This window comes from Brienomyrus brachyistius, chromosome 13, assembly GCF_023856365.1.
Source record: "Brienomyrus brachyistius isolate T26 chromosome 13, BBRACH_0.4, whole genome shotgun sequence".
NCBI lineage: Eukaryota > Metazoa > Chordata > Actinopteri > Osteoglossiformes > Mormyridae > Brienomyrus > Brienomyrus brachyistius.
Window position 1 is genome coordinate 24,802,003 of NC_064545.1, and position 25,565 is coordinate 24,827,567.

The 25,565-nt window shown below is 43.8% G+C and overlaps 1 protein-coding gene and 1 non-coding gene across 13 annotated transcripts; both read left to right on the forward strand.

The window, feature by feature from the left end:
• The first annotated feature begins 701 nt into the window (after nt 1-701).
• On the forward strand, nt 702-25,558 carry cnot1 (CCR4-NOT transcription complex, subunit 1). 12 transcript variants are annotated; one of them, XM_048973608.1, is made up of 50 exons: nt 704-874; nt 1,137-1,214; nt 2,997-3,284; nt 3,571-3,678; nt 3,819-3,917; nt 4,025-4,093; nt 4,188-4,242; nt 4,349-4,552; nt 4,753-4,921; nt 5,076-5,202; nt 8,986-9,096; nt 9,225-9,395; nt 9,507-9,634; nt 9,798-10,038; nt 10,146-10,265; nt 10,503-10,625; nt 10,785-10,936; nt 11,054-11,204; nt 11,303-11,504; nt 11,656-11,781; nt 12,263-12,387; nt 12,484-12,770; nt 12,860-12,937; nt 13,282-13,522; nt 13,702-13,842; nt 14,019-14,198; nt 14,283-14,399; nt 14,671-14,781; nt 14,970-15,047; nt 15,197-15,374; nt 16,614-16,762; nt 16,914-17,210; nt 17,294-17,434; nt 17,529-17,633; nt 17,716-17,835; nt 17,949-18,143; nt 18,276-18,418; nt 18,764-18,872; nt 19,120-19,289; nt 19,471-19,702; nt 19,933-20,172; nt 20,407-20,570; nt 20,864-20,981; nt 21,065-21,166; nt 21,248-21,421; nt 21,583-21,732; nt 22,084-22,264; nt 22,392-22,524; nt 23,573-23,707; nt 24,309-25,558. In XM_048973608.1, the coding sequence occupies exons 3-50, from the start codon at nt 3,183-3,185 to the stop codon at nt 24,385-24,387; spliced, it is 7,131 nt and encodes a 2,376-aa protein (XP_048829565.1). In that variant the 5' UTR covers nt 704-874; nt 1,137-1,214; nt 2,997-3,182; the 3' UTR covers nt 24,388-25,558. The 12 variants fall into 12 exon arrangements, with proteins under 12 accessions (XP_048829574.1, XP_048829571.1, XP_048829565.1 ...); XM_048973612.1 differs by lacking the exons at nt 704-874; nt 1,137-1,214 and adding exons at nt 1,223-1,753; nt 2,386-2,537; XM_048973611.1 differs by lacking the exons at nt 704-874; nt 1,137-1,214 and adding exons at nt 1,775-2,230; nt 2,386-2,537.
• On the forward strand, nt 18,447-18,572 carry LOC125706928 (small nucleolar RNA SNORA35). Its single transcript, XR_007382106.1, has one exon. It is a non-coding gene; the product is annotated as a small nucleolar RNA SNORA35 (small nucleolar RNA).
• Nucleotides 25,559-25,565: the final 7 nt, after the last annotated feature.

Sequence of the window (25,565 nt, forward strand, 5' to 3'; positions counted from 1 at the left end):
GCTGAGCTTGTGCCTCTCAATATGTCCCTGCGGGGTACCGAATATACCTCAGTATTTGGTGTACTCAGTGCACCACCAGCACAACTTTTTTCAAGTGATGTAACTTTTACAGAAAAGCAGAAATTCTTGTCACTTTTTATTGTGTTACTGTTTATGTCTATATAATCTAATGCTCGAACAGATGTAGATAAACAGATTTTTTTTGTCGCTTAAAACTTTCACACAGTACTGTGTATGTGCATATCTATAGGAACCTTAAGTCTGAGATACAGATGTGACACATCGTATAAGGTAACCACAATTATTTTAAGAAGCTGTCCACAAAATTTTGGACAATTTTTATGTTTATTATATTTATTATATTTATAATATTATTATATTTTATTAACGTTAATCAAATATCTGTCATGAATTCAATTCAATGAGCATAACTTCCAACATAATTACTGAGGGCAAACTTTCACGAAGACCTGTTGAACATGATAAAGATGTTCATTAGGATCCATATAGGAATAGTGAATTATAAAAATGTGAAAATGAAATCACTTTTCAACATGCTAAATCGCACATTAAACGTGTCAAATCAAATCTCCAGATTATTTTATATAATTCCAATCTCTTGGTTTTAATTAAAACGTTATGCTAGCTGCGCTACGTTAAACACATACAATCTTTTGTTTTATTTGTAAACGATATTGCGATGTCGCGAGCTCGAGCTGAAGAAGATGGCGCTGTGAGGGCGCGCGAGATTTCCGTCGCCATTTTGTAGCGCAAACCAAACTGAATAGGACTGAAAGCTACGTTAATTTTGATAACACTTGGGGAGTGGTAAAGCCTATAGAAATGAACTTCTGCAAATAAAATCAGAAGCAAGGTAACCAAAGCATAAAGTTTTACGTGCTATATATATGAATGGCTATAGGTTAAACGAACAGTGGTTATAACTGTAGTTGATTAGTGTGAGACCCGTTTTATTCTTAGCCGAGCTAGCTGGGTCCTGGGTTGTGACTGAAATTCACGTTAGCTGAATTGTGTTTTCTTTGCGATTCCTTTAAAAAGCGTGATGTACTGATATTCGCGCGGGGCGGAACGTACGTTTATATATGGTTATAAGTCTAATGCTACTTTCTTTGCAGTGGAAATGCATCGTTTGACTGACCTGCTACATGAATGGGCAGCTAACCGGCCACATTCGCCTGGCAAAGGAGCCTCCGGTTAGCAAGTTAGCTAGCGTGTTTGGGCACGTCGTTAGCTGGCTAGCCAGTTTCGCGTGGCAACAAAGCGAAAGCTGGACAAGAAGTCGGGAGTTAATGGGTTTTAAAGCTGAGGCCACTACTGATTAGAGTAGTACATTGTGTATTTCATATATCGTATTGTGACGTTAAATCCTTCTCGCTAACATTGATTCAGTGTGACATTCCTAGTAGGTAGCTAGCCAGCTAACCCAGGGGGTTGGTTAGCTGCATTAGCATAGCTGGATGAAGGCTTTTCGTATATCGCTGAAATGATGTAATATTAATATTCTCCGGTGTCATAAAAACGTTTTGGCTCGTTTGCTTCTTGGTGGCCGTATTGGCATTAAGAGCCCGTGTGTGCAGCCGCGGCGTTACGCACTTCTAATCGGTGTGTCCATCAGCTTGACCCGTTAGCTCGGCTGGCTACGCTCACCTCGTTTTGTGGGCTTTTGGAAATGCATTGAGGAGAAAGTAGGGAGAGTATTTACAAAAAGCACCAAAGGGTACTTGTTCTGTCGGTGAGTTGGTTATTTCGTAACTCTTATGAGTCAAAATTTGTTTCAATTGAGTTGGAAATAAACGCGTGGAGAGTTTGCGTAAATTTGGCAATCGCTCCACCAAGCCATGCATTTCCATTAGACTTATGCATCAGATTTATGCATTTTAATTGCAGATTGTTTGTGGCTTGATACAGATAGGTAGCCAAAGTGGAACATCTATGTATTTTTGTTACTAGTGAGCAAATTATTCATCCATCTAGTGTCCATCGATGTTTAAGTATAGCTAATTTGGTAAATAAGCTACCATTTTGACTTTTAAATGGGCCGATTGTTCTGCAGGGATTTAAGATTAATATTTACAAGGGAAATGATGGCTCTTTTACTTAACCCAGTTTGTATCCGTGGTATTATATGCCCTGAGAAATTACGTATCTGGCTTGTTCTAGGAAGTTAGCTAATCTTACCATGTTCGTGTTGTCAAGGCAATGCGATGAGGTGGGTGATCGGCTAGCATGCTAACCACATAGCAGTAATGATTATTCCTGGCTATACTAAACTACACAATTCTTTCTGAATTCAGCGTTTACGAGGTGATGATGTTGTAGATAGATTTTTGGCGGATAAAGTTCATCTAGAAATTCAATTTGCAGCTCTGCGTCGGATGTAGTCCTACAGTACTACGGGCAGTATGTAGATGGTGCCACATATGGCCTGTACGAAAGGCTTCGAGAAGTCACCAGCACCAAATGGTAATGTTTTAACTCGAAGGCCATTTTAAGAAAACTCTTTCCGTGTATTTTTGGTAAGTCAATTGGACAACATAGCAGGCCCCGAGGCCTAGGTCTGTAACTAGTGGAGAAGAGAGTAAATTCGGTTACGTGCTATGATGGGGTCTAGATGTTCACTGTAGTCTTTAGTTCGGCAATATTGAAAATATTTTTAATCAATGGTAATGCGTTTCTGCGGCGATAGTTATGTCTTGTTCGCGTGGAGATACTGTCTTTGTTGTTGTTGATCGTATCTGTTGTGCATCGATGTTGCTTTTGCTTTTCGTGTGGCTGTGTAGTTTGTAAAAATATTGCTGTCCCTTTCAACATGACAAATTTACATAAACGTTCCGCGTAGTGTGTTGATATACCTAAGGTGGTTGTGCTTTTTGAGATTCTGAACACGTTATTAAAAAGAAATACTCTTGGAGTGAATTACAAAATATGGTTTGCTTTGTCTAACACTCAAACTTTTGTTATCTTCCTTGTTTTAGATTCCAAACTTGATGTTGGATTGAGGGATTTAACATCAGTCAAGAAAAGCGGAACCAAAAACTATTAATATACCTGATTTTTACACACTGGGTGAAAAGCAGAATTAGCCTATCTCTGAGGTGACTAAAGGGGAATAATGGTGATTTTGCGCCGGGCTCGGCCACCTGCTTCCGCCCCGACCAGCAATGAATCTTGACTCGCTTTCGCTGGCTTTGTCTCAAATCAGCTATCTAGTGGACAATTTAACTAAGAAAAACTATAGAGCCAGCCAACAGGAAATACAGCATGTAAGTTCCAATTTTCTCTCCTGGGTTCAATAAAGTACCATCTCATCTCTTTCTCAAGTACCAGGCATTTGAAAGTTTGCACCAGTAAGCTTGACTGACTTCCATCACTAACTTTGTTCTCAGTTATACTGGAATAGCATTTAGTTTTAAATGATATTTTGCTTGATCATGATCATAGCGATTGATTATGATGAGTGTGATTGCTCTGGAAGAAGGTTACACAGTACACAACGCTGAAGGTGGTAGGCTTGGACGAGTTTGTTTATGAGCAGTTTTTCTCCTTTAGATCGTGAATCGACACGGCCCCGAAGCAGACAGGCATTTGTTACGCTGTCTCTTCTCCCATGTGGATTTCAGTGGCGATGGTAAAAGCAGTGGTAAAGATTTTCATCAGGTATTTTTTTTTTAAATCGAAGAATCAGTTTGTGACATCTATAAATATAGGCTCTAATGTGATATTTGAGCAGTTTTTACGGCTTAAATTTGGACCTTTGTCATCAGTCATTCTCTGCCTTTTTTATCAATTTGTCCAAGACACAGTTTCTGATCCAGGAGTGTGCGTCGCTGATTACTAAGCCAAACTTCATCTCAACCCTTTGTTACGCCATTGACAATCCGTTACATTATCAGAAGGTGGGAAATGTATTTTACTTCTGATTTTGTACGATGCCTGACGTTTTCTAGCTTAGTAAAGGCTGTGTTCTGTTAATGCCTACTTAACGAATGTTCTTTGTTTCCAGAGTTTGAAGCCATCTCCCCATTTGTTTACTCAACTGAGTAAAGTCCTTAAATTAAGCAAAGTTCAAGAGGTAATGTCATTGGTTTTTGTATTCATTTTTGGCCTTGCCATTTGCCAGTGCAAATGCACGGCTGAAGTCTTTAACCCTGCATTGTCTGCTCCAGGTGATTTTTGGCCTTGCCTTGTTGAACTCGTCCAGCTCAGACCTAAGAGGATTTGGTAATTGTACAAATTTTTGCTGCTGTTACTTATTTCATTTGAGTTTATTTCCATGTAATATGCTGAAATGGATAAGTTGATATCTCCCTCCTCCATCTTTCCTCAGCATCCCAGTTTGTGAAACAGAAGCTTCCCGATCTTCTGCGCTCATACGTGGACGCAGACCTCGGGGGTAACCAAGAAGGTGGATTCCAAGATATTGCTATAGAAGTCCTTCACCTGCTCCTCTCCCATCTCCTTTTTGGACAGAAGGGAGCCTGTGGGGTTGGACAGGAACAGATTGACGCTTTCCTCAAAACTCTGTGCCGAGGTGCGTGGAGCTATTCATACAAGTGAACTATATTTTATATGGTTTTAAAGGGGTATAATAGGGACCTTGTACATTGGTAAACTTCTGTCTTTTGTTTGGGGTTTGTTCTCGGCCAGTAGATGTTACTTAGGGTTAGTTTTTTGATTTGTTTAAAGTTTTGCATTGTTTCTCTGGCTAAGTGTGCTTGTGTGGTGGTTCAGATTTCCCGCAGGAACGTTGTCCTGTGGTGCTTGCACCACTTTTGTACCCTGAAAAACGGGACATTCTGATGGACAGGATTCTCCCAGACTCTGGAGGGATAGCAAAGACCATGATGGAAAGTTCGCTTGCAGACTTCATGCAAGAAGTTGGCTATGGGTTCTGTGCAAGGTGAATTTACAATGTCCGTTCAATTTCACAGTATAGTCTATTCTCTTCTGGTCCCTTCAGTGTTTGCTATTTGGCTTTTTGTTTGGTTTTCAATTGTGAATGTCTTATGAATGTGTTATTTTGAATGCTCATTACAACTGTCTTTTTGTTTTAGTATTGATGAGTGCCGCAACATAATCCTGCAGTATGGGGCGCGGGAGGTTACTGCCAGCCAGGTGGCTCGTGTCCTGGGTATGATGGCTCGTACCCACTCTGGCTTGTCAGATGGGATTCCCTTGCAGGTATTGGCATTTGACTGATTCTTTTTGAATCCTTAAAGAGTAATCAATATATTTGTTTGGGTTGTGTTTAGTCCCTGAAGTCTGAGTAAGTCAACATTTGGATCTTATGTGCCATACTGATTCTTCCCGGATTGTGTCCGTAAATGCAAAGGCTGTTTTAAACGGTTTCATGTATATATGTAATTCCAAAGCTGAACAATGCAGAAAAAAGCATTGTTTAGCCTAAGTCTTTGTTCTTGCAAAGTCATAAGATGGGGCAAAGGGCATTGCTTGAAGCTGAAAGTGTTTTTGCTTGTTATGAAAGTATATGTAGGTAACTCGGTGGTAGCTAGGGGGATTAAATTCTGGCCCTGCTCTTTGAGGAGCTCATCTGTTTTGTCAGCTTTGTCCTGAATGCTTCCTCCAACAATCAGTCATGCAGTATGACAAATTGGAGCTTCTGAATTACCCATAGTATCTTATTGTATGCCCTGTGATGAAATGGCATCCTAAGCGGAATATTCCCCTGCCTTGTGTCCTACATAGCCTGTGATAGGCTCCGCTTGATACTCTACTGCTTACACAGTTGGAAGATAAAAGTATGTGTGTACCAGCAGGAGACCTTAGAAATATCAGTGTTATACACGCAAACCACTAAAAGCTGTTAAATTTACTTTGGATATGAAAAGTAGCTTTTGATATTCTTAAAGACGTGTTGAATGCAAAATGGGAATGTGGCCTTAAAATGTATGATTTACTTTTTTTCCAGTGTCTGCTGTAGTAATTATCACTAGCTACTCTCTTATGTATCTGTAAGCCAGTTGTGCTAAAAATCTAGCTTGGTGCTTATGACTATCGGGAGTGCATGGTGTAGTTGGTTGGAGGTGGCTGGCTGTCCAGGAATGAGGACTACGGAAATTTGATGTTTTCGTTTGGTACATTACCCGTAATAATCCTCATGTGAGGGTCGTCCAAGAACAGCAGTGTTCCTAAATAAGGTTGGATGTTGGTAACTTTGAGACATTTCATAAATGTACCTCTTAGGTGCACATGGTACAGGCTTGATGTATTTATGTTGTCCAGTACTGAGACCTTGCTGAAATGTTGGATTTAGCCTTTCTTTCCACTGCAGCAGAGTTTTTGGCTTCCGATTTGCAGGTAGTTGTTGAGGGCCTAATTCACTCTGACCAAATACATGTTTGTTTGTTTTTTCTCCCTAGGTTAGTGGTTTAGTAAGTGAAATGCGATTGCACATCTCAGTTGAGAATTTGAGTTGAGAATTAATGTTCCTGGTTCTGTGTTTAATCACAGTGGTTTTTGTTGTGTGATGTTGAACTCAGTATTTGTATCTTGGCTGCTATTTTCATGGCTAAGCTGTGAATTACATTAGGTCTGAATATGGCTTGCGGCATATTTTATATACCCTGCGTTTCCTTTCAGAGGGTCTTCAAGGAAAAGCTGTCACTGAAATGAATTTATACCCAAGAAGTCTTGTGTCTGGAAACATAGTTTTATATTAGTGATTAGCTGGAGCAGCTGTGCCATTATTTCTGCTGATTGTTCCCTCTTCATCTCGTTGAACCCCAGTTTTTCCCCTTCCTTTTATTACAGAATGGCATAGTCCCTACAAATGTAACACAATAAATGATTTATATAAACCTGAAGTATAAAATGGCGAAAAGAGAGTACGTTTTATGTAGGACGATCTCATGGTTTTGTATCGTGATCGATCCTGAAGGCATCCACAATCTATTTTTCATGTGAATCATAGAAATTGTGATCTCTTACGTCCTCCTCCTATTTCCAAACTTGGCATGAAACTTTGGGCAGTAGTAACGTGTTACTGCCTGATCCGGATCACACTTCCTCACCCGCCATGGCAATAACTCACGTTAAATTGTGTACATTTCATGCATGTGACCCTGTGATTGGTCAAATATCATCATGTGTCTATCAGCACAGCTATCTAGTAGGAAGTCATTCTGCTGGTTTGTAAATGTAGCACAGATGTGTACCACCTGTCCCATTTGTACCTCCCACTTTTGCAGTTGTGCAGCATTGTCAAGCATGCCTGCACTGCATTATATTTTTTTGGCAACTGTCCGATCTGTTCTTCTTGCTATTAACGGCCAATCATGCTGTCATATTTCCCACAAACTACAGTGGTCGCTTTTTTTCATTCCGCTGACTGGAATTTTATTTTTTTTCTTTGCTTGTCGTTTTAAGTGTTCACACCAGTCATTCGTTTCCATTTTTGGATTAACACCTAAATATCCCATATCTGAAATATTACTTTATATTTCCATCAGTTGAAATTGCTGCTATCCAGTGACATGACATACTTATAGCTTTGGTTCCCTCTCTAATGTAGGGACCTAAACGGTTACCTCACTGTTACTGGGGCACCTAACTCTCAGTTCTACATCTCACCTGCACTTGTGTCTTTTAAACAGACTGATAACACAAAGTATCCCAAATCAGAATATTTCGCTTAATGTATTTTATTCTGGGCTGGTATAGATCACTTACAAACAGTCCATAAGATGAACATAATGTAGCTGAAGAGAGATTAACAGGATCAGGTTGGGTCATGAAAATGTCATGAAATAAAGCGGTACAAATCGTGCACCATCGTAAAATGTCGTGTAATGCTGCGCATACACAGATGTGGGGTACAGATGTGGCGTGCAGAGTCAAGTATTTCACAAAGGAAAGTTATCTGCGGCTGTGTCTGAATTTGGGGGCTGCATCCTTCAAAGGACGCGGTCTACATAAGCCTTTGTAGGCTGTGTCCTTCGAAGGTCCGTGCAATGAATCTTGGGATATGTTGTGCGGCAAAGGATCTGCCCAACTCTGCAAAAGAAGAATGCATTTCTAGACCTCATTTGAAGGAGCCTTTAAAATGGGACAGCCTTGGCGTGTTGCTGTGATGCATTTGCTCTTCAAATGCAGCCTTGGAGCGATTCAGCTCCTGAATACAGGCACGGCCTGTAAAGTTTGTCAGTTTACCATTTTGAAAACCATGTATTTACTGCAGTATTGTGTATTAAATGGTGCTAATAGATGAATCCTTAGGCTTGTTGAGTTTGGATGTTTTTGACAGTGCATTTCAAAATTGGGGAAGAAAGATCGCAATTCAGATCATGGGTCATGATGGTGTCGTCATTACGGTATAATTTTATGGGAGGATCACACATCCCTATATTTATGTACTTCAAAGTACATTCAACCTATGTCGTGTTGGTTAAGGGTACAGATCCCCTGCAATATGACAAAAAACCACACAATTCTTTTTGGTCCCATTGGCGACTGAAGCAAAAAGAGATGAGAAACGTTAGATCGCTGCGTGATGATATGTCAGAGGATGCCGTAAACGGACTTGCCATCCTCCAAACCAGCACTGTACATGTATTTATGCATTTGAGTTACTAAACACTTTGTGTTCATCTGCTTCTTTTACAAAACTCCCAAAAACATTCTCATTTAATTTCTTGTGCCAACCTTGTAATATCGGAACTGTGATGGGGAAAGTTGTGATGCAGAAGGGTTAACTAGTTGACGTGAAAAAAATGTGAGTTTTAGTGGTTCTCTCTGAGTAGTCAGTCTGTAAAGCTGTAGTAATCACTCTACTAAGCAGAAGGTAGCTGCAGCGTATGTATCTAATCATTTCTTTCATTTAAGGTGAAAGCCTTATTGGTTAGTAATGTGCCAATAATTCCTTTTGGAATTCATTTCTCCCTATTGAAGTTCTTCAGCCTTTTAAAAGTGTTTAATTCTGAAGGTGACACTTGCTCCGTGTTCTAGTCCATTTCTGCACCCGGGAGCGGAATATGGAGCGATGGGAAGGACAAGAGCGATGGATCGCAGGCGCACACCTGGAATGTGGAAGTCTTGATTGACGTTGTCAAGGAACTAGTAAGTGTTGTTCTGTTAGATGCTCTTGTCATGTAGTCGTGTTTAGTCTTTACTGCCAAAGACGTTAGGCATGCCATAGCATCTTTCTACAGCCTGTCTGAGTAAATTTGTGTATTGTGCTCTTACAGAACCCCAATCTGAATTTCAAAGAAGTGACCTATGAGCTAGACCACCTGGGGTTTATCATCCGTGACAGCAAGGGGCTCCAAATAGTAGTGTATGGCATCCTGAGAGGTCTAGGTATGGAGGTCTTTCCTGTGGATCTCATCTACAGGCCCTGGAAGCATGCTGAAGGGCAGGTAAGGTTTGACTTAACTCTCAGAATGAATCGAATCAGAAAGCTTTTTGTTTTGGAGAAAGACGTTGGTGAATTTATTCACATGTCAGCTGTGTTTCTGTGCCCCCTCCAGCTATCTTTCATCCAGCATTCTCTCCTGAGCCCAGAGGTCTTCTGTTTTGCTGACTATCCATGTCACACAGTTGCTATTGACATCCTGAAGGCCCCCCCTGAAGATGATAATCGGGAGATAGCAACGTGGTATGATAATCCAGTTTGGTATTTTCACATTATCGGCTTCAAGGCTTTGATAAATCTCGATACATTTTTCCCCTGAACTTTAGGTTTGTGTGATATAGACGGCAATGTGAGTATTATTTGTCAGTGTCTCATTCCGCTTTGTAAGACCTGCTCATCATTGCAGGAAGAGCCTAGACCTGGTCGAGTGCCTGTTACGACTGTCAGAAGTTGGGCAGTACGAGCAGGTGAAGCAGCTCTTCAGCTTTCCCATCAAGCACTGCCCTGACATGCTAGTATTGGCGCTGCTGCAGATCTCCACCTCCTGGCACACCCTGCGCCATGAGCTCATCTCCACCCTGATGCCAATCTTTCTGGGCAACCACCCCAATTCAGCCATCATTTTGCACTACGCATGGCACGGACAGGTGGGCTGTCCCGTCTCATACACGAGCATCCTTATGCCTTGAGACTAGAGGCTCTCTGCAGAATGTCCTGGTCCGCCTGCTGATCACACTTGATTTGTGTTTTCCAGGGACAGTCCCCCTCCATCCGTCAACTGATCATGCACTCGATGGCTGAATGGTACATGAGAGGGGAACAGTATGACCAGGCTAAGCTCTCCCGCATCCTGGATGTGGCTCAGGATTTAAAGGTAGGGCAGACTTCTTGGAGTGCCGTTTTAGGATTTGGGCTGTGTTATGCGTATTGAAACAACCAGTGAGGGAAAGATGTGTGTGTTCCATGGGAGTCACTTTTCTCTGCAGTTAACCCCCATATGTTTAATCTGAGCTCCTTTTTTAATTAAACTTACTGATTATATATCATTTTTTGCAAATTACTCAAATGATTTGGGCCATTTACCAACCGGCTGTTTATGTTTTGATTCCAGTCTCTCTCGATGCTGCTAAACGGTACTCCATTTGCCTTTGTAATTGACCTTGCTGCACTCGCATCTCGCCGTGAATACCTCAAACTTGACAAATGGCTGACTGACAAAATCAGAGAACACGGGGTAAGTCCAGTTCTCACGCTGAAAATTTGGCAGTTTGCACTGTTAATTGAATTCCAGTTCCTGGTTAATGCCTTTCAGAGTGTCTTCAAGGAATAAGCTGTCACTGAATTGATTTTTTTGGCTAGCTGAATGGTTAACTGGCGCGCTCTCTGTTTCCAGGAACCCTTCATCCAGGCCTGTGTAACATTCTTGAAAAGGCGCTGTCCGTCTATCATGGGCAGCTTGGCTCCAGAAAAGGAACAGCCCAAGAGTGCCCAGCTCCCCCCTGAAACGCTCGCTACCACGCTGGCGTGTCTGCAGTCCTGTGCAGGGTACAAACATATTTGCATGCTTGCTGCGGTCTGTGTGGCCATTTGCTCCAGCATGTAAGGCAGCCTGCCAGTGTCCTTGAGCAGCTTTTAATTGAAAAAAAATTCCAATTATTTCAGGAGTGTGTCTCAGGAGTTATCTGAGACTATCTTAACCATGGTGGCCAATTGTAGCAGTGTGATGAACAAGGCTAGACAGCCGCCACCAGGGGTTTTGCCAAAGGGACGCGCTCCAAGCACCAGTAGCCTGGATGCTATTTCCCCAGTGCAGGTATCGATCCGTCTCAGCCTTAAAAAAATAACACCTGCGATTTTGTGTCTCTCGTGCAAATTTCATACCATGTAATCTGTTTTCATCTCTTCTGTCAGATGGACACTCTGTCTGCCATGAGTTCTCTGAGCCTTGGCAGTTCAACTGTTTCCCACACGCAGAGCATGCAGGGCTTCCCCACACCCCTGAGCTCTGCCTTTAGCAACCCTCAGTCGCCAGCAAAGGCCTTTCCTGCCCTGTCGAACCCAAACCCCACTACCCCATTTGGAGGGATCGGTAGCCTTTCTTCCCAGCTTCCAGGTAATCAGGCTGATTGCAGATGCTGTATTTTCGGTCCAGAGGCAGGCGTACATCAGCCTGTAGCAGCAGCACATCTCATTGGAACTAATATAGCTGTTTTCTGGTCCTTCTCGTGCAGCAACTCATGAATTGGCTCCCTGTGTTTACTCAGGTCCTTTGGGGACTGGCAGCCTTACTAGTATTGGGTCTGGAATCGGTATGCCTGCTGTGAACAGTGATCCATTTGTGACCAGAAAGATGAGCACGCCAGGACTAAACCCTCCCACTTTTCAGCAGAGTAAGATGAAGGCCTATAAGTTGTGTTGTGACTGAATGAGAGGAATCACTGCCGTAATTCCTCAAAATCAGTGTTTGGAATCCAAAGCTTCTAAAAGGCTCTCTTGAAGCTTGTATTGCTTTATACAAAAAAAATGTTTTGTTAAAAAAAAATCACTGGTTTGAAGAGGAAATACAGGTCAGTCTTCCTTTTCAGTGGATAGATGGGAGTTTGCAGGGTAACCAGTTTGTAAGTGACCCCTTTTGTTGGCTGATATGATTGGCCAGAGCAGATTGGCTCGGCTTCAGTTTAAGACTTGATCCTTAATAACCACTTTGTACTGCACTACAGACATTTGCCCTGTAAATTCACGGATGAATGCTGGTCTGCATTGGTATTTTTTTCTGGTTTTGCACTGACCTTGTCCTTCTGCTGTTAGCTGGTCGCTTGTCCCGGCTCAGTAAGCTGGCTGAGAGATGACTTTGTCCCTTTTCGCTCTCAGCTGACCTTTCTCAGGTGTGGCCTGAGGCAAACCAGCACTTTAGTAAGGAAATTGATGATGAGGCTAACAGCTACTTTCAGAGAATTTACAACCATCCTCCACATCCAACAATGTCTGTTGACGAGGTAAGTGCCCGTCCTGGTTTTTGTCTAATACTTGTCACCTCCCCCCCCCCCCCCCCCCCCCCCGTTTTACAACGAAGGCTGTACCTGTTTGTTTAGGTGCTAGAAATGTTGCAGAGGTTCAAGGATTCAAGCATCAAACGTGAGCGTGAGGTGTTCAACTGTATGCTGAGGAACTTGTTTGAGGAGTACCGCTTCTTCCCTCAATATCCGGACAAGGAACTGCACATCACTGCCTGTCTCTTTGGTGGCATCATCGAGAAGGGTCTGGTCACGTACATGGCCCTCGGGCTGGCCTTGCGCTATGTCCTAGAAGCCTTAAGAAAACCCTTTGGATCAAAAATGTACTACTTTGGGATTGCCGCATTGGATAGGTTTAAGAACAGGTATGCTCTAGTTTTATTTATAAATCTGCTGTTAGTACACTTTTTTGGTCGTTCCGAATATTAACTTGCAATTTTGTTTCTCTGACTAGGCTAAAGGACTATCCCCAGTATTGTCAGCACTTGGCTTCCATCACTCACTTTGCTCAGTTTCCTCATCATTTACAGGAGGTAAATAGGTTTCTGTTATTGCTGCTCTCACACAGTGACCTGGGGGTTGCTCCACAAAGCAGCATTTCTCAGATAGATGGGTTAACTTAAGCTAGAAGTCATGATTTTTTCCCCCCATTTGATTGGTCCTTACCTCAATGCTTATTGGACAGTCATGACTTGTAGCTTGTTAACCCAGCTATCGGAGGCATCCTGCTTCATGGAACACCCCCCTGGTCTAAACCCAAGTTAACAGGTGAGATCAATTAAGCTATTCTAAGCATTTTTTAAGTCTCCTTCCTTTTTTTTCCAATTAAATGTTGTACTTGTAAATAAATATTCCTTTCTGTGTTTTCTATATGCTGTGTGTGCAGTATATTGAGTATGGACAACAGTCACGAGACCCTCCTGTGAAGATGCAGGGCTCTATCACGACTCCAGGCAGCCTCGCACTTGCCCAGGCCCAGGCCCAGTCGCAGGTTCCCCCTAAAGCTCCTATGCCAGGACAGGTCAACACCATGGTAACCACATCCACCACAACCACTGTTGCTAAAACCACTACCATCACCCGACCCACCGCTGTTAACTTCAAGAAGGATGTGCCGGTCAGTATTCTTAATGCCTGGAGAGTTTCTCTCTCTCTCTCTGTCTGACTGTTTGTTTATAAACTGGTTTATAAACTCCACTCATTCCTGATCGTTTCGCGTCATCAGTGTTCCTTAATTTTTTTGTGCACATTTTTAAATTGTTAAATAGATTTTTGTGTTTTCCTCCTTTTTCTCAGCCTTCTATAAACACAACCAATATTGATACACTGCTGGTGGCAACAGATCAAACAGAGAGAATTGTTGAACCTCCAGAGAATGTCCAAGAAAAGATTGCTTTCATATTTAACAACTTGTCACAATCCAACATGACGCAGAAGGTGAGATTTTCTGTACTACGAATTCTTCATTATAGAATGCATGTCTCTTTACAACTTCACCAGAATTAAAACACTAATACTGTGCGAAAAGTGGAATGTTCTCTATAGAAGTGCATTTTTATTTTTATTTTTTTTTGTCTGGACTAACTCTTGTAAATGTTGGCTTCTGCTTTAAGGTTGAAGAATTGAAGGAGACGGTGAAGGACGAGTTCATGCCTTGGGTTTCTCAATACCTTGTCATGAAGAGGGTCAGCATCGAGCCAAACTTCCACAGCCTCTACTCAAACTTCTTGGATACTTTGAAGAATCCAGAATTTGCCAAAATGGTCCTTAATGAGACCTACAGGAACATCAAGGTGAGCTCAGATTGTTTTGCTTATTCGACGGTTGTCTTGTAATACAGTTGAACTGATTTTCGCTGCTGTGCTTCTGCTTGGCAGGTTCTGTTGACATCTGATAAGGCAGCAGCTAATTTCTCTGACCGTTCTCTGCTGAAAAATTTGGGGCATTGGCTTGGAATGATCACTTTGGCCAAAAACAAACCCATCTTGTATACAGTGAGTAGATGTTTCTGCATGGAGATTTTGGAACAGACTGTGTTATAAAACTCAGTTTAAGCCCCTGGTGTTGCTTTTAATTCCCTCCAAGCTGTTCAAGACTTCTGTAGTTATGTACTTGACAGGTTGCATAATCCTTTTTGGATTTGAATCGTTCAAGAAACTGTCTTACATGGAAACAAAACAAATGTGCAAGATGGCATCCTGAGGATTCATGTGTGAGAAATTTGACTGAATGTTGCCGTTGTCTTGCCGTTGTCTTGCCGTGCAGGACCTGGAGCTGAAGTCTCTCTTGCTGGAAGCCTACGTGAAAGGACAGCAGGAGTTACTCTATGTGGTCCCTTTTGTTGCCAAAGTGTTGGAATCCAGTTTGAGGAGCATGGTAATGTCCTCTGTGGTTTGCATGATACGCATTGTACTGATTCTTGGCTACTCTTGTGTCTTGTGTATAAACTGCTTGAGTGCAAGTAATGTGGATTTGAAGTGCTGTCAGTTTGTGTTATGTAATTTACATAAGTCCATGAGTCAAAAATGGGGTTCTCACTTTTTGATTTTCTTTAATTATTTTAGATTTTTCGACCCCAGAACCCTTGGACTATGGCCATTATGAATGTACTGGCAGAACTTCACCAGGAACATGATCTGAAGGTTCTCTTCATTTTCTTTAATTTTCATTGGTCCAAATACTTCCCCTGGCCATTTTTTTTTTTTTATCAAACCAGTCTAACCTTGTCTCAGTAAGCACCCAAATATGGAATGGATATTTCAGTGTTTAATGACAGATTTTCTCTCTGTAGCTAAACTTGAAGTTTGAGATTGAGGTATTGTGCAAGAACTTATCACTGGACATCAATGATCTAAAGCCTGGAAACCTGCTGAAGGACAAAGAAAAGCTGAAGAACTTGGAGGAGCAGCTGTCGGCACCAAAGAAAGAAGCCAAACCACCTGAAGAAATTCTGCCTATTGTCACGACAGGTGCGCTCTGCTTCACATTCTATCCACTGGCTCCATCCTGCTCGTTTGTGCTTTTGTCTAGCACGCTATGTAAGGTTAATGGGATGCTGTGCTAAGGTGACTGGTGATCCTGAATGGTGATATGGTTTATTTCATTCAGCTCTAATAGATTAATCTCTATAATGCTTTGTTATTCCTAATGGGGGTAATAGAGCAAGTAGCTTCCTCTAAAAACATTTGTGCACTCTCCCATACTTGTGTGATACAGCTTATGTCATTTGACTTAATACAGTCGAACCTCGTTATTATGTACAAGACAGGATATCAAAAACATGTACGTTATAAGCATAGAACGTTGTAACCACTTAGTGCAAGATGGATGAAAGAACTCACGAAATATCCACGTAAATGATAAAACTTTAATAGAACAGACCCTTAAATTGACTACAAAACAAACGAACACATTATTACTTGTTAAATAATTCAACAAAGCTCATTTGGATCCTTGAAATTTTCCTTAAATTACTCACGATTACTTAGTGCCGGCCGGCGATACACGGCAACGAAAATACACAACGGCTGGTCAAAATGGATTTTAAAAATAAACATTCGCATCCAAATTGGCATTTGGCCTGAAAATATTAATGATATTATATTAAATCATAAAATCCTTTACTTCCATTATTATTCTGAATTCTCAATTACCGGCATGACCGGTATTTCACAAGGTTTAATAAACAAAGAATACACACACAACACTTAACAAGCCATTACTACGCAGTCCAGTAACGATCGGTCAAGGCAACTCATTTAACGTGGGAAGTTTGAATTTTACTTTAAATGCCAAGCAATGCAATAGACAAATGTGCATTGTCGGGCGAAGATCAGGTAGATACAGGTAGGTGTAGCGACACAAGTTGTGGTGCGCGGGAAGAGCGCTGTACGTTGTAACGATGGTTAGTTTTCGTATTCTCTCTAGAAATTTGGACGTTGTATCGAAGTTTATGCTGTAAGGGTGTACGCTGTAAACAATGGCTGCTATTGGAATAATACATAGGCTAAAAACGGGAATTAGAAACCTGCACATTGAAAAGGTGAAAACGTTGTATCCGGGGTACGTAGTAACGAGGTTCGACTGTACTCATTGTTACCTTTTCTGACTGTTAATTAGCTTAGCAATGTATAACATCAATTGAAATGCTGGAAATTGTGAAACGCTTCACCATTTTGTTAATCACAAAGGCATTCTTTGACCAACAGGAGACTTTATTCCGTTTACAGCTACGCCTCCCGCTTCTACAGCCACAACTTGCACAGCCACTGGCCCTCCCACTCCACAGTTCAGTTACCATGACATTAATGTGTACTCGCTGGCTGGCCTGGCACCTCACATCAACATCAACATTACTGTAAGTTCCCCGGCAAATTTGACCTGAGATTTATCATTCTGCTTCAGGGTTAAGCTTAAGATTTTTTGCAGAACTCGCCATAATGTTGCCAATACTGATGCTGATGGAATGTTCTAAGATGATCTAACCCCAACCACCACCAATTCCACAGATCCCACTTCTGCAAGCCCATCCCCAGCTGAAACAGTGCGTGAGGCAGTCCATTGAGCGTGCGGTCCAGGAGCTCGTCCACCCTGTGGTGGACCGTTCCATCAAGATCGCCATGACGACCTGCGAGCAGATAGTCAGGAAGGACTTTGCCCTGGACTCTGAGGAGTCACGCATGCGTGTGGCGGCGCATCACATGATGCGTAATCTGACCGCTGGAATGGCCATGATCACCTGCAGGGAGCCGCTGCTCGTCAGCATCGCCAACAACCTTAAGAACAGCTTCGCTGCTGCCCTCAGGGTATGCCGTCCGCCTTGTAACATGCCTTACTGCCACATCTAGCGACCATCCACTGACCCGTCTGCCCTCTCTGATCCCGCCAGGCTCCTACTCCACAGCAGAGGGAAATGATGGAGGAGGCTGCAGCCCGTATTGCACAAGACAACTGCGAGCTGGCCTGCTGCTTCATCCAGAAGACCGCTGTGGAGAAGGCCAGCCCAGAGATGGACAAGAGGCTGGCCACTGTGAGTGTCAACGTGGCTAGCGACCAGATGGCTCTGTCAAAGTCCTGCTTTTTGTGTAACCCAGCTACCACCCCCCTCTCATGCCTTCAACCAGGAGTTTGAGCTGAGGAAGCACGCTCGACAGGAGGGCCGGCGTTACTGCGACCCTGTGGTACTGACATACCAGGCTGAGCGTATGCCTGAGCAGATCCGCCTGAAGGTACATGCACCGGTTGGATTGATCTGGCAGAGAAAACTGCAGCCTTTCTACATGCCTCCTAATATATATACCTGTATTACAGGTTGGCGGTGTGGACCCTAAACAGCTAGCGGTTTATGAAGAGTTTGCCCGGAATGTTCCGGGTTTCTTACCCAGCAATGACCTATCTCAGCCCACCGGCTTCCTTGCTCAGCCTATGAAGGTATGCAGTCTTCCTGATGTGCTCTGTGCTGGTGACCTTTGATTACACAGCTAGTACTGTGTCCACCTGCAGTAGAATGCAGCTGCAATTTTTCGCATCTGTCCCCTTTTCAGCAACAAGCCTGGGCTACTGATGACGTGGCTCAGATCTATGACAAGTGCATCGCTGACCTGGAGCAGCACCTGCACGCCATTCCCCCGGCACTGGCCATAAACCCACAGACCCAGGCCCTACGCAGCCTGCTGGAGTCTGTGGTCCTGGCTAGAAACTCCAGGGATGGCATCGCTGCACTCGGATTGCTGCAGAAGGTCAGGGACACCGTTTTTGCATATCTTTTTTTTTTTTTTAAGCTATTCTCATGTAACATCTACACTGTGGAAAGCCAGTTAAGCGATGTACGTTTGCGGGTTTCCTGGCTGTAAATGAGCTGTCCTCCTCAGGCTGTGGAGGGCCTCTTGGACGCTACCAGCGCTGCTGACCCTGACCTGCTGCTACGCTACAGGGAGTGCCACCTTCTCGTGCTGAAGGCGCTGCAGGACGGCCGTGCCTACGGCCCCCAGTGGTGCAACAAGCAGATCACCCGGTAGGTGCTCGCCGTCACTGGGTGGTTGTTGCACTATTATTTAAGCCTCTTAAGTACTCTGACTGAAGAGGTTACGCTGTAGTGCCAAAACAACTCACACTTATACAGGGCCCAGTGCGCCATTGCTGTGGCTCTTATAAAGGGTGAAACAGTTTGGTTTCTCTGCAGGGTTTTGCTTTTCCTCTGGTTTCATCGCACATGTGCTTCCTCGTCCTGTTTTGAATGGATCTTGCATAGAACTTCCCCACTCCTCAGTAATGCTGACAGCACTGACTGGTTATTGGCCCAGTATAAGGATAGTTGCCTCCCCTACCCCCCACAACTCATCATGTCATTGCGTTCCAGATGCCTGATCGAGTGCCGAGACGAGTACAAGTACAACGTGGAGGCTGTGGAGCTCCTGATCAGAAACCACTTGGTGAACATGCCACAGTACGACCTGCACCTGGCCCAGGTAACGCTGTATTTCCTAAGTCTTGCAGGGAAAATGTGAACTAATTCCATATTTCTCAGGTTTTAGACCCCTTGTTTTGCGTTTTCAGTGTCATGTTTACCTTGGACTGCCAGAAAAAGGCAGAGATTATCTTACTGGGGTCCTTATTGCTTGGTCCCTTGTTGTGTGCAGGGGACATGTGTGACTGTATGTAGTGAGTTTGCACTCTTGAACCCTGGATTCACTCCATCTTCCCTCCCCCCCCCAGTCAATGGAAAACGGGCTGCATTACATGGCAGTGGCGTTTGCCATGCAGCTCGTGAAACTGCTGCTGGTGGATGAACGTACTGTGAGCCACATCACAGAGGCTGACCTCTTCCACACCATCGAGACTCTGATGAGGACCAGCGCCCACTCCAGGGCCAATGCCCCTGAGGGGTAAGACCACAGGATTTTTGTTAGATGGGAGGGTCATTTTCAAATGGCCATTTAATGAATATAAGGATTCCATGAAACCCACCCAAAAGTAAGGAACTGGAAAAAGAAGTGCAGAAAAGTAAATTTTTTTCCCTGCAGATGTTTCTTGGCTAATCTTGTTCCTGTTTCCCCACCCTCCCAGGCTCCCCCAGCTTATGGAAGTGGTACGCTCCAACTATGAAGCCATGATGGATCGTGCACACGGAGGGCCCAACTTCATGATGCACTCTGGGATCTCCCAGGCATCAGAATACGATGACCCACCAGGCCTGAGGGAGAAGGCAGAGTACCTGCTGAGGGAGTGGGTCAGCCTGTACCACTCTGCCGCTGCAGGGCGCGACAGCACCAAGGCGTTCTCTGCCTTTGTGGGACAGGTACTCCCATGAGGCGTTCTGTTCTGGGCATGACGCTGACTTCATAAATAGAATACAGTCCTTTGACAGCATAAGAGGGTAAAGAACTAGTTGAGGGCACTGGACCCTCAGTCATTTGTTCAAGGGTTCTTGCTTAAGCAAGGTACTTCTGTTCCAGAAAATTCTTAAGTGAAGTCACGTTAAACTTTTCCCCCAAAGTAACTGTAGTCATCCATGTTGTCTGCTTTCAGATGCACCAGCAGGGGATCCTGAAGACCGATGACCTTATTACACGCTTTTTCCGGCTGTGCACGGAGATGTGCGTGGAGATCAGCTATCGCGCTCAAGCCGAGCAACAGCACAACCCAGCTGCCATCATACGCGCCAAATGCTACCACAACCTGGACGCGTTCGTGCGCCTCATCGCCCTGCTGGTGAAACACTCGGGGGAAGCTACCAACACGGTCACCAAGATCAATCTGCTCAACAAGGTGGGCGCGGGCGGGGAAGCCATGAGTCTTGGCGTTCGCTGGTCAGGGGTTGAGCTTGAAGTCTAGATTTGAGACCAGTGTGTAAGCTAGGTGTCCGCTACCAGTGCAAAAATATATTGATGTTCCATGGTGGAAATGAAGCCTAAATTTGATTTGGGCACATCAAATTTTTCATTACTTTTATACGAGATTTTTAAAAGCGAAGACCCCTGATTGTAACTGCTGGCTCTGCAGGTTCTGGGTATAGTCGTGGGTGTCCTGATTCAAGACCACGACGTCCGTCAGACGGAGTTCCAGCAGCTGCCTTACCACCGCATCTTCATTATGCTTCTTCTGGAGCTGAATGCACCTGAGCATGTGCTGGAAACTATCAACTTCCAGACCCTGACTGCCTTCTGGTAAACACTGCTGACAGACCACCTAGGACAGTGTTTTCCATCCCACTCCTTGGGGACCCCCCCAGACAGTCCACGTTTTTGCTCCCTCCAGTTCCGTGGAGGGAGCAGAAACGAGGACTGTCTGACAAGGAGATGGGAGAGATCAAAGATGTGTGTGGATCGACTGGGAGTCCCTGAGGACAGGGCTGGGAAACGGAATATCTGTGGAATCTTTGGGGCAGCTGGGATCTTTCTGTAGCCGTGTGTGTTGTACTTAACTTCTTGGTGTTGAATTCTGCTGTTCTCATTCCTAGTAACACGTTCCACATTTTGAGGCCCACCAAAGCTCCGGGGTTTGTGTATGCCTGGTTGGAGCTGATCTCTCACCGCATATTCATTGCCAGGATGCTGGCGCACACCCCGCAACAGAAGGCAAGACTGCTGCCCAAATGTAGTTATGTGTTGACTGCTTTTCTGAGATCTGTCCCATTTACCAATTTCCCTTTTCTCTGCAGGGTTGGCCTATGTATGCCCAGCTGCTGATCGACTTATTCAAGTACCTGGCTCCCTTCTTGAGGAATGTTGAGCTTAACAAACCTATGCAAATTCTCTACAAGGTAAACTTGGACAGTTTGGAATATCCAAAAGATCCCCCTCCTCTCGTTTAAGGGGATGACAGAACACTTCTGCTTTTTCAGGGCACTCTACGTGTACTTCTGGTCCTTCTTCATGACTTCCCAGAATTCCTGTGTGACTATCACTATGGTTTCTGTGATGTCATACCACCAAACTGCATCCAGCTACGTAACCTGATCCTCAGTGCCTTTCCACGCAACATGAGGCTTCCTGATCCCTTCACTCCAAACCTGAAGGTACCTGCCCATCTTGCTGTCCATTTTAGCTTCAACTAAAACGTCCATTTTTACATTTGGATTGAAATGGTATTGATAATGGGTCCCAATTAATAATAAAGCAAACCTGCCTTGATGTTATAAATGGCTTGCTGACTCCCCTCCACCCTTTTCCTTAAAAGGTGGACATGCTAAGTGAAATCAATATCGCGCCGCGGATCCTCACTAATTTTACTGGAGTGATGCCATCTCAGTTTAAGAAGGATCTGGACTCTTACCTGAAGACCCGTTCCCCAGTCACGTTTTTGTCTGAGCTCCGCAGCAACCTGCAGGTAGGGGGTGCCATTGCGGAACCTTGGAAACAGGTACAGTGTTCTGCCAAATTTTTTAGAATGTGGAAATTGTTCGGAGCTTTGAATAAACAGTTTCTGTGTTCAGCTGTTCAGTTATGGTGCATCTTGCCGCAGTCATTAGATGTTGCCCCATTAAAGAAATATGCAGAAATGAAAAGCACCTGCAGGGCTTCAGTTTTGAGTCGTCTGCCACGATACTCTAAAGGGGGCACAAAAATGAACCTGTATGTGGGGATGGTGACCCGATGTCCGGTGCTGATTCTGTAAAGACTAGTTTTCCTATAATCTTTCTACCACCGGCATTAACTGCAATTTCTTTAAACGTTTCAGGTGTCAAATGAGCCAGGAAATCGCTACAATATCCAGCTAATTAATGCACTAGTGCTTTATGTGGGAACTCAAGCTATTGCCCATATCCACAACAAAGGCAGTACTCCTTCCATGAGCACCATCACCCACTCGGCACACATGGACATCTTCCAGAACCTGGCTGTGGACCTGGACACCGAGGGTGAGCTGCAAGCAGCAAGGGCCTCATAGTTATGTTTCAGCCATATGGTGTACAGCTCAAATCTAATCTGGAGTCGTCTTGTGGTGGTAACATTATGCACTAATGCAACCTTCCCCTTGTGTTTCAGGCCGGTATCTTTTCCTCAACGCTATTGCCAATCAGCTGCGTTATCCTAACAGCCACACTCACTACTTCAGTTGCACGATGCTGTATCTGTTTGCTGAAGCCAACACAGAGGCCATCCAGGAGCAGATTACAAGGTAAGGTGCTGCTTCACTGATTTTCTGGTCCACATGTGGTAGATGAACTTCCACTGATCCAAGGAAGCCCGGTGAGGGTATGGTGCGCAAAGGATGTTTGGGCTGCATTTTTCGAAGTACATCTTAACAGAAGCTGTGTTTTTAGAAAATCTTCTGTCCATTTTTCATACTAAAGCGGATCTTATGGTGCATGGTGATATCGTGCGCGCGTGATCATCCCCAGGGCTTTAGATGACAGGCGTAAACATTTGTCCAGATGCCGACTTTTCAGTACCAAACTGACGTTTACTTGCGCCCACATTTTGGTAAGCAGATTAGTAGGATGCCTAAAATAATAATGTGTGGCTTATGGTGACGCCCAAAAGTTAGCAATCTGTATATAAATTTGGCGTATCCTTATGTTTGTTCGGTTAGCGGATGACGCCACATGCTCCTGTTTGGGTAAATCATGAAAGCGATTTGTAAGCACTGAAGTGGCGGTGAGGAAGGGGGCAGCTCAGCAGCCACAGAGCCTTTTGAAAGAGGAGATTGTGGATTTACAAGGTACAAAAGACATCTGTGGTGTGGTGGAACTTTTTCCGGTTTCAAGTCCGACATTTATTAGACATGATACAGATTTACTTTTGGGCATCTCGTTAGTATTTTAGGCGTGCCTCTAATCTGCTTACCAAATTGTGGGCGTAAGTAAACACCCATATAGTTGGCATCCAGAGAAATCTTCACGCCCGTCATCTAAAGCCCTGGTACTTATTGCAGTGGCACCACATGATTGCAGTGAGATAACATACAGTTTCTTGTATATGTACGTGCCATTGCATCCTACATCCTGTGAAAGGGAAATAAAAAGCTTGGATGATAGAAAATAGGGAAAGTGTAGTACACCAGGTATTTAAATGGACGTTAGGTGACTTGGCCACCTGAAGTTTTGGATTGTTTGCCTGTGACTATGCTTGATGCTTCGCAGCACTAACCCTTTGTTTGACCGACTCTTGATCAGGATGTCTGGCAGAAGAGGGCTAATGTGATGAACAAACTGTGTGTTTCATAGGGTCCTGCTGGAGAGGCTGATCGTGAACCGGCCACATCCGTGGGGCCTGCTGATCACCTTCATAGAGCTTATCAAGAACCCAGCCTTCAAGTTTTGGAACCATGACTTTGTGCACTGTGCACCAGAGATAGAGAAGTAAGCTTCGTTTTCTGTCTGTCGTAAACATCGGGGGCTTCCAACAAACTTCCCAGACTTGCTCGTGCAAAAATACACAGCAGGTATTTAAGCAGAATAGCTATAGCTTACATTAAACCTGCATCTTGAGGCGTACCTCACACTTGGTGCCCGGTTGCCTTGTACCCTTGCAGGCACGGCGGAATGGAGTATCTTTTTCCCCCGACAAAATCACCTTGTGAAAAAAGACACGCATAGCAGTCTGTACAGCCTACCCAATCCATTGAGTCTGGTTTCAGTTCATGTATAGTGTACATGTTCACGCTTGTGTCAGTCGCGTCGTTGACGTGAAGTTTGTGTTCGTACCTGACCTGAGGCTCACTAACCGTGCTCCGGCCCACCTCTCCAAGAGGGCCAGGGTTGCTTAAGCGCACTACGATCGCACTAGTGAAACGTGCTCGGAAACCGCATGGATCTGCTGGTGTGGGTACAGCCTCAGTTCCTTGTTGGCCCTAAATAGTTGGATTACGGTGTGAAATTTGACGATGGCAGTTCATCCTTAGTAAAATGCTCTGTGTCGTGCTTCGGAATTTTCCTCAGCTTGTTTTCTCTACCCAATCAGGCTCTTCCAGTCAGTTGCACAGTGCTGCATGGGACAAAAACAAGCACAGCAAGTGATGGAGGGCACTGGTGCCAGTTAGGCGCTGTGGCTTTCGGGCTTCAACCCCTATTTCCTCCTCCAAGCAGCCCACTGTGTGCAGCAACCCACCCCCAATACAGGACAATGCTGTGGCCCTGGACAGCCCTGGCAAGGATGTTGGACACATTTGCCAGAGCTTCATCTTGTGGATATTATATATAATTGTTTTTTGTTAACCAGGAGATAAAACTTTAATTGGACATGCTGTGAATATAATTTTGAAGATAATGTAAATAAGAAGGGATTGCAGTTACTCAAACTGGATGAAAGCAGAGATGATTGAGGAAACACGAGTAGCAACGCATAAGGCAGCTTCTGGTAGTTTATGAAACAGTCCACCAGGCTAAACGTGCCCCCATCCCCCCACCCTGAGGATTTGTTTTGCCTTCAGGATAATTTGTTTCCCCTAATGATGTTCTGTTCCGTTCTGATCTAATAGCGACAGCTTCAACTCATTCTAGTTTTATTTAAAGGAGATGAATTGTAATTGGAATAATTTGGAGGAGGGATTGATGGAGAATAGTCTATTCCTGCAAGATAAGTTTTTCCAGACTAACTGACGGGGTAGTGAATGACTAATTTCAAAGATGGGGTGAAAATTCTTCCTGATGCTTGTAATATTGAAAACAAGTTTCAGATTAGCAATATGCAGCTTTTGTTTGTATAAAGATCCAAATTTACAAAATGACAACAAGAAAGGACCAATGCAGCCCATTTTGTAAGGTTTTTGAATGTTTTGTAAATGTATTGGTCCATGTGTTGTATTTTGTAGTACTTCATAGTTTTGCCTTTAGTTCCTGCCACTTATTTCCTGTATGTATGCATATTGTAGTTAATACATTAAAGTCTTCAACTGCACTGTTGTCTCCGATGTCATGCATTTAGTGTGCATGGTGTATTAAACACTTGCAGGGGTTTGAGACAAATGGGAGATGACCATTACTTGAATTTAAGTTGTGTCCCCCCCCCCTTCCCCCTTCTCTGTTTTTGCCCAGAAGTATACTGTCAGTGATTTATTGTATTTGAATTCAACTGCTTTATTCAACTTCATTTAGATGGCATGACAATGCCATGTGCAGGAGAGAAGAGTTGTCTTCAGTGGTCTGTTGAACTATTTTTAGAACTGTATATTTGTTTAAAAAAAAGATTCAATAAACGCATGTTTTGAAGAACTTAGTG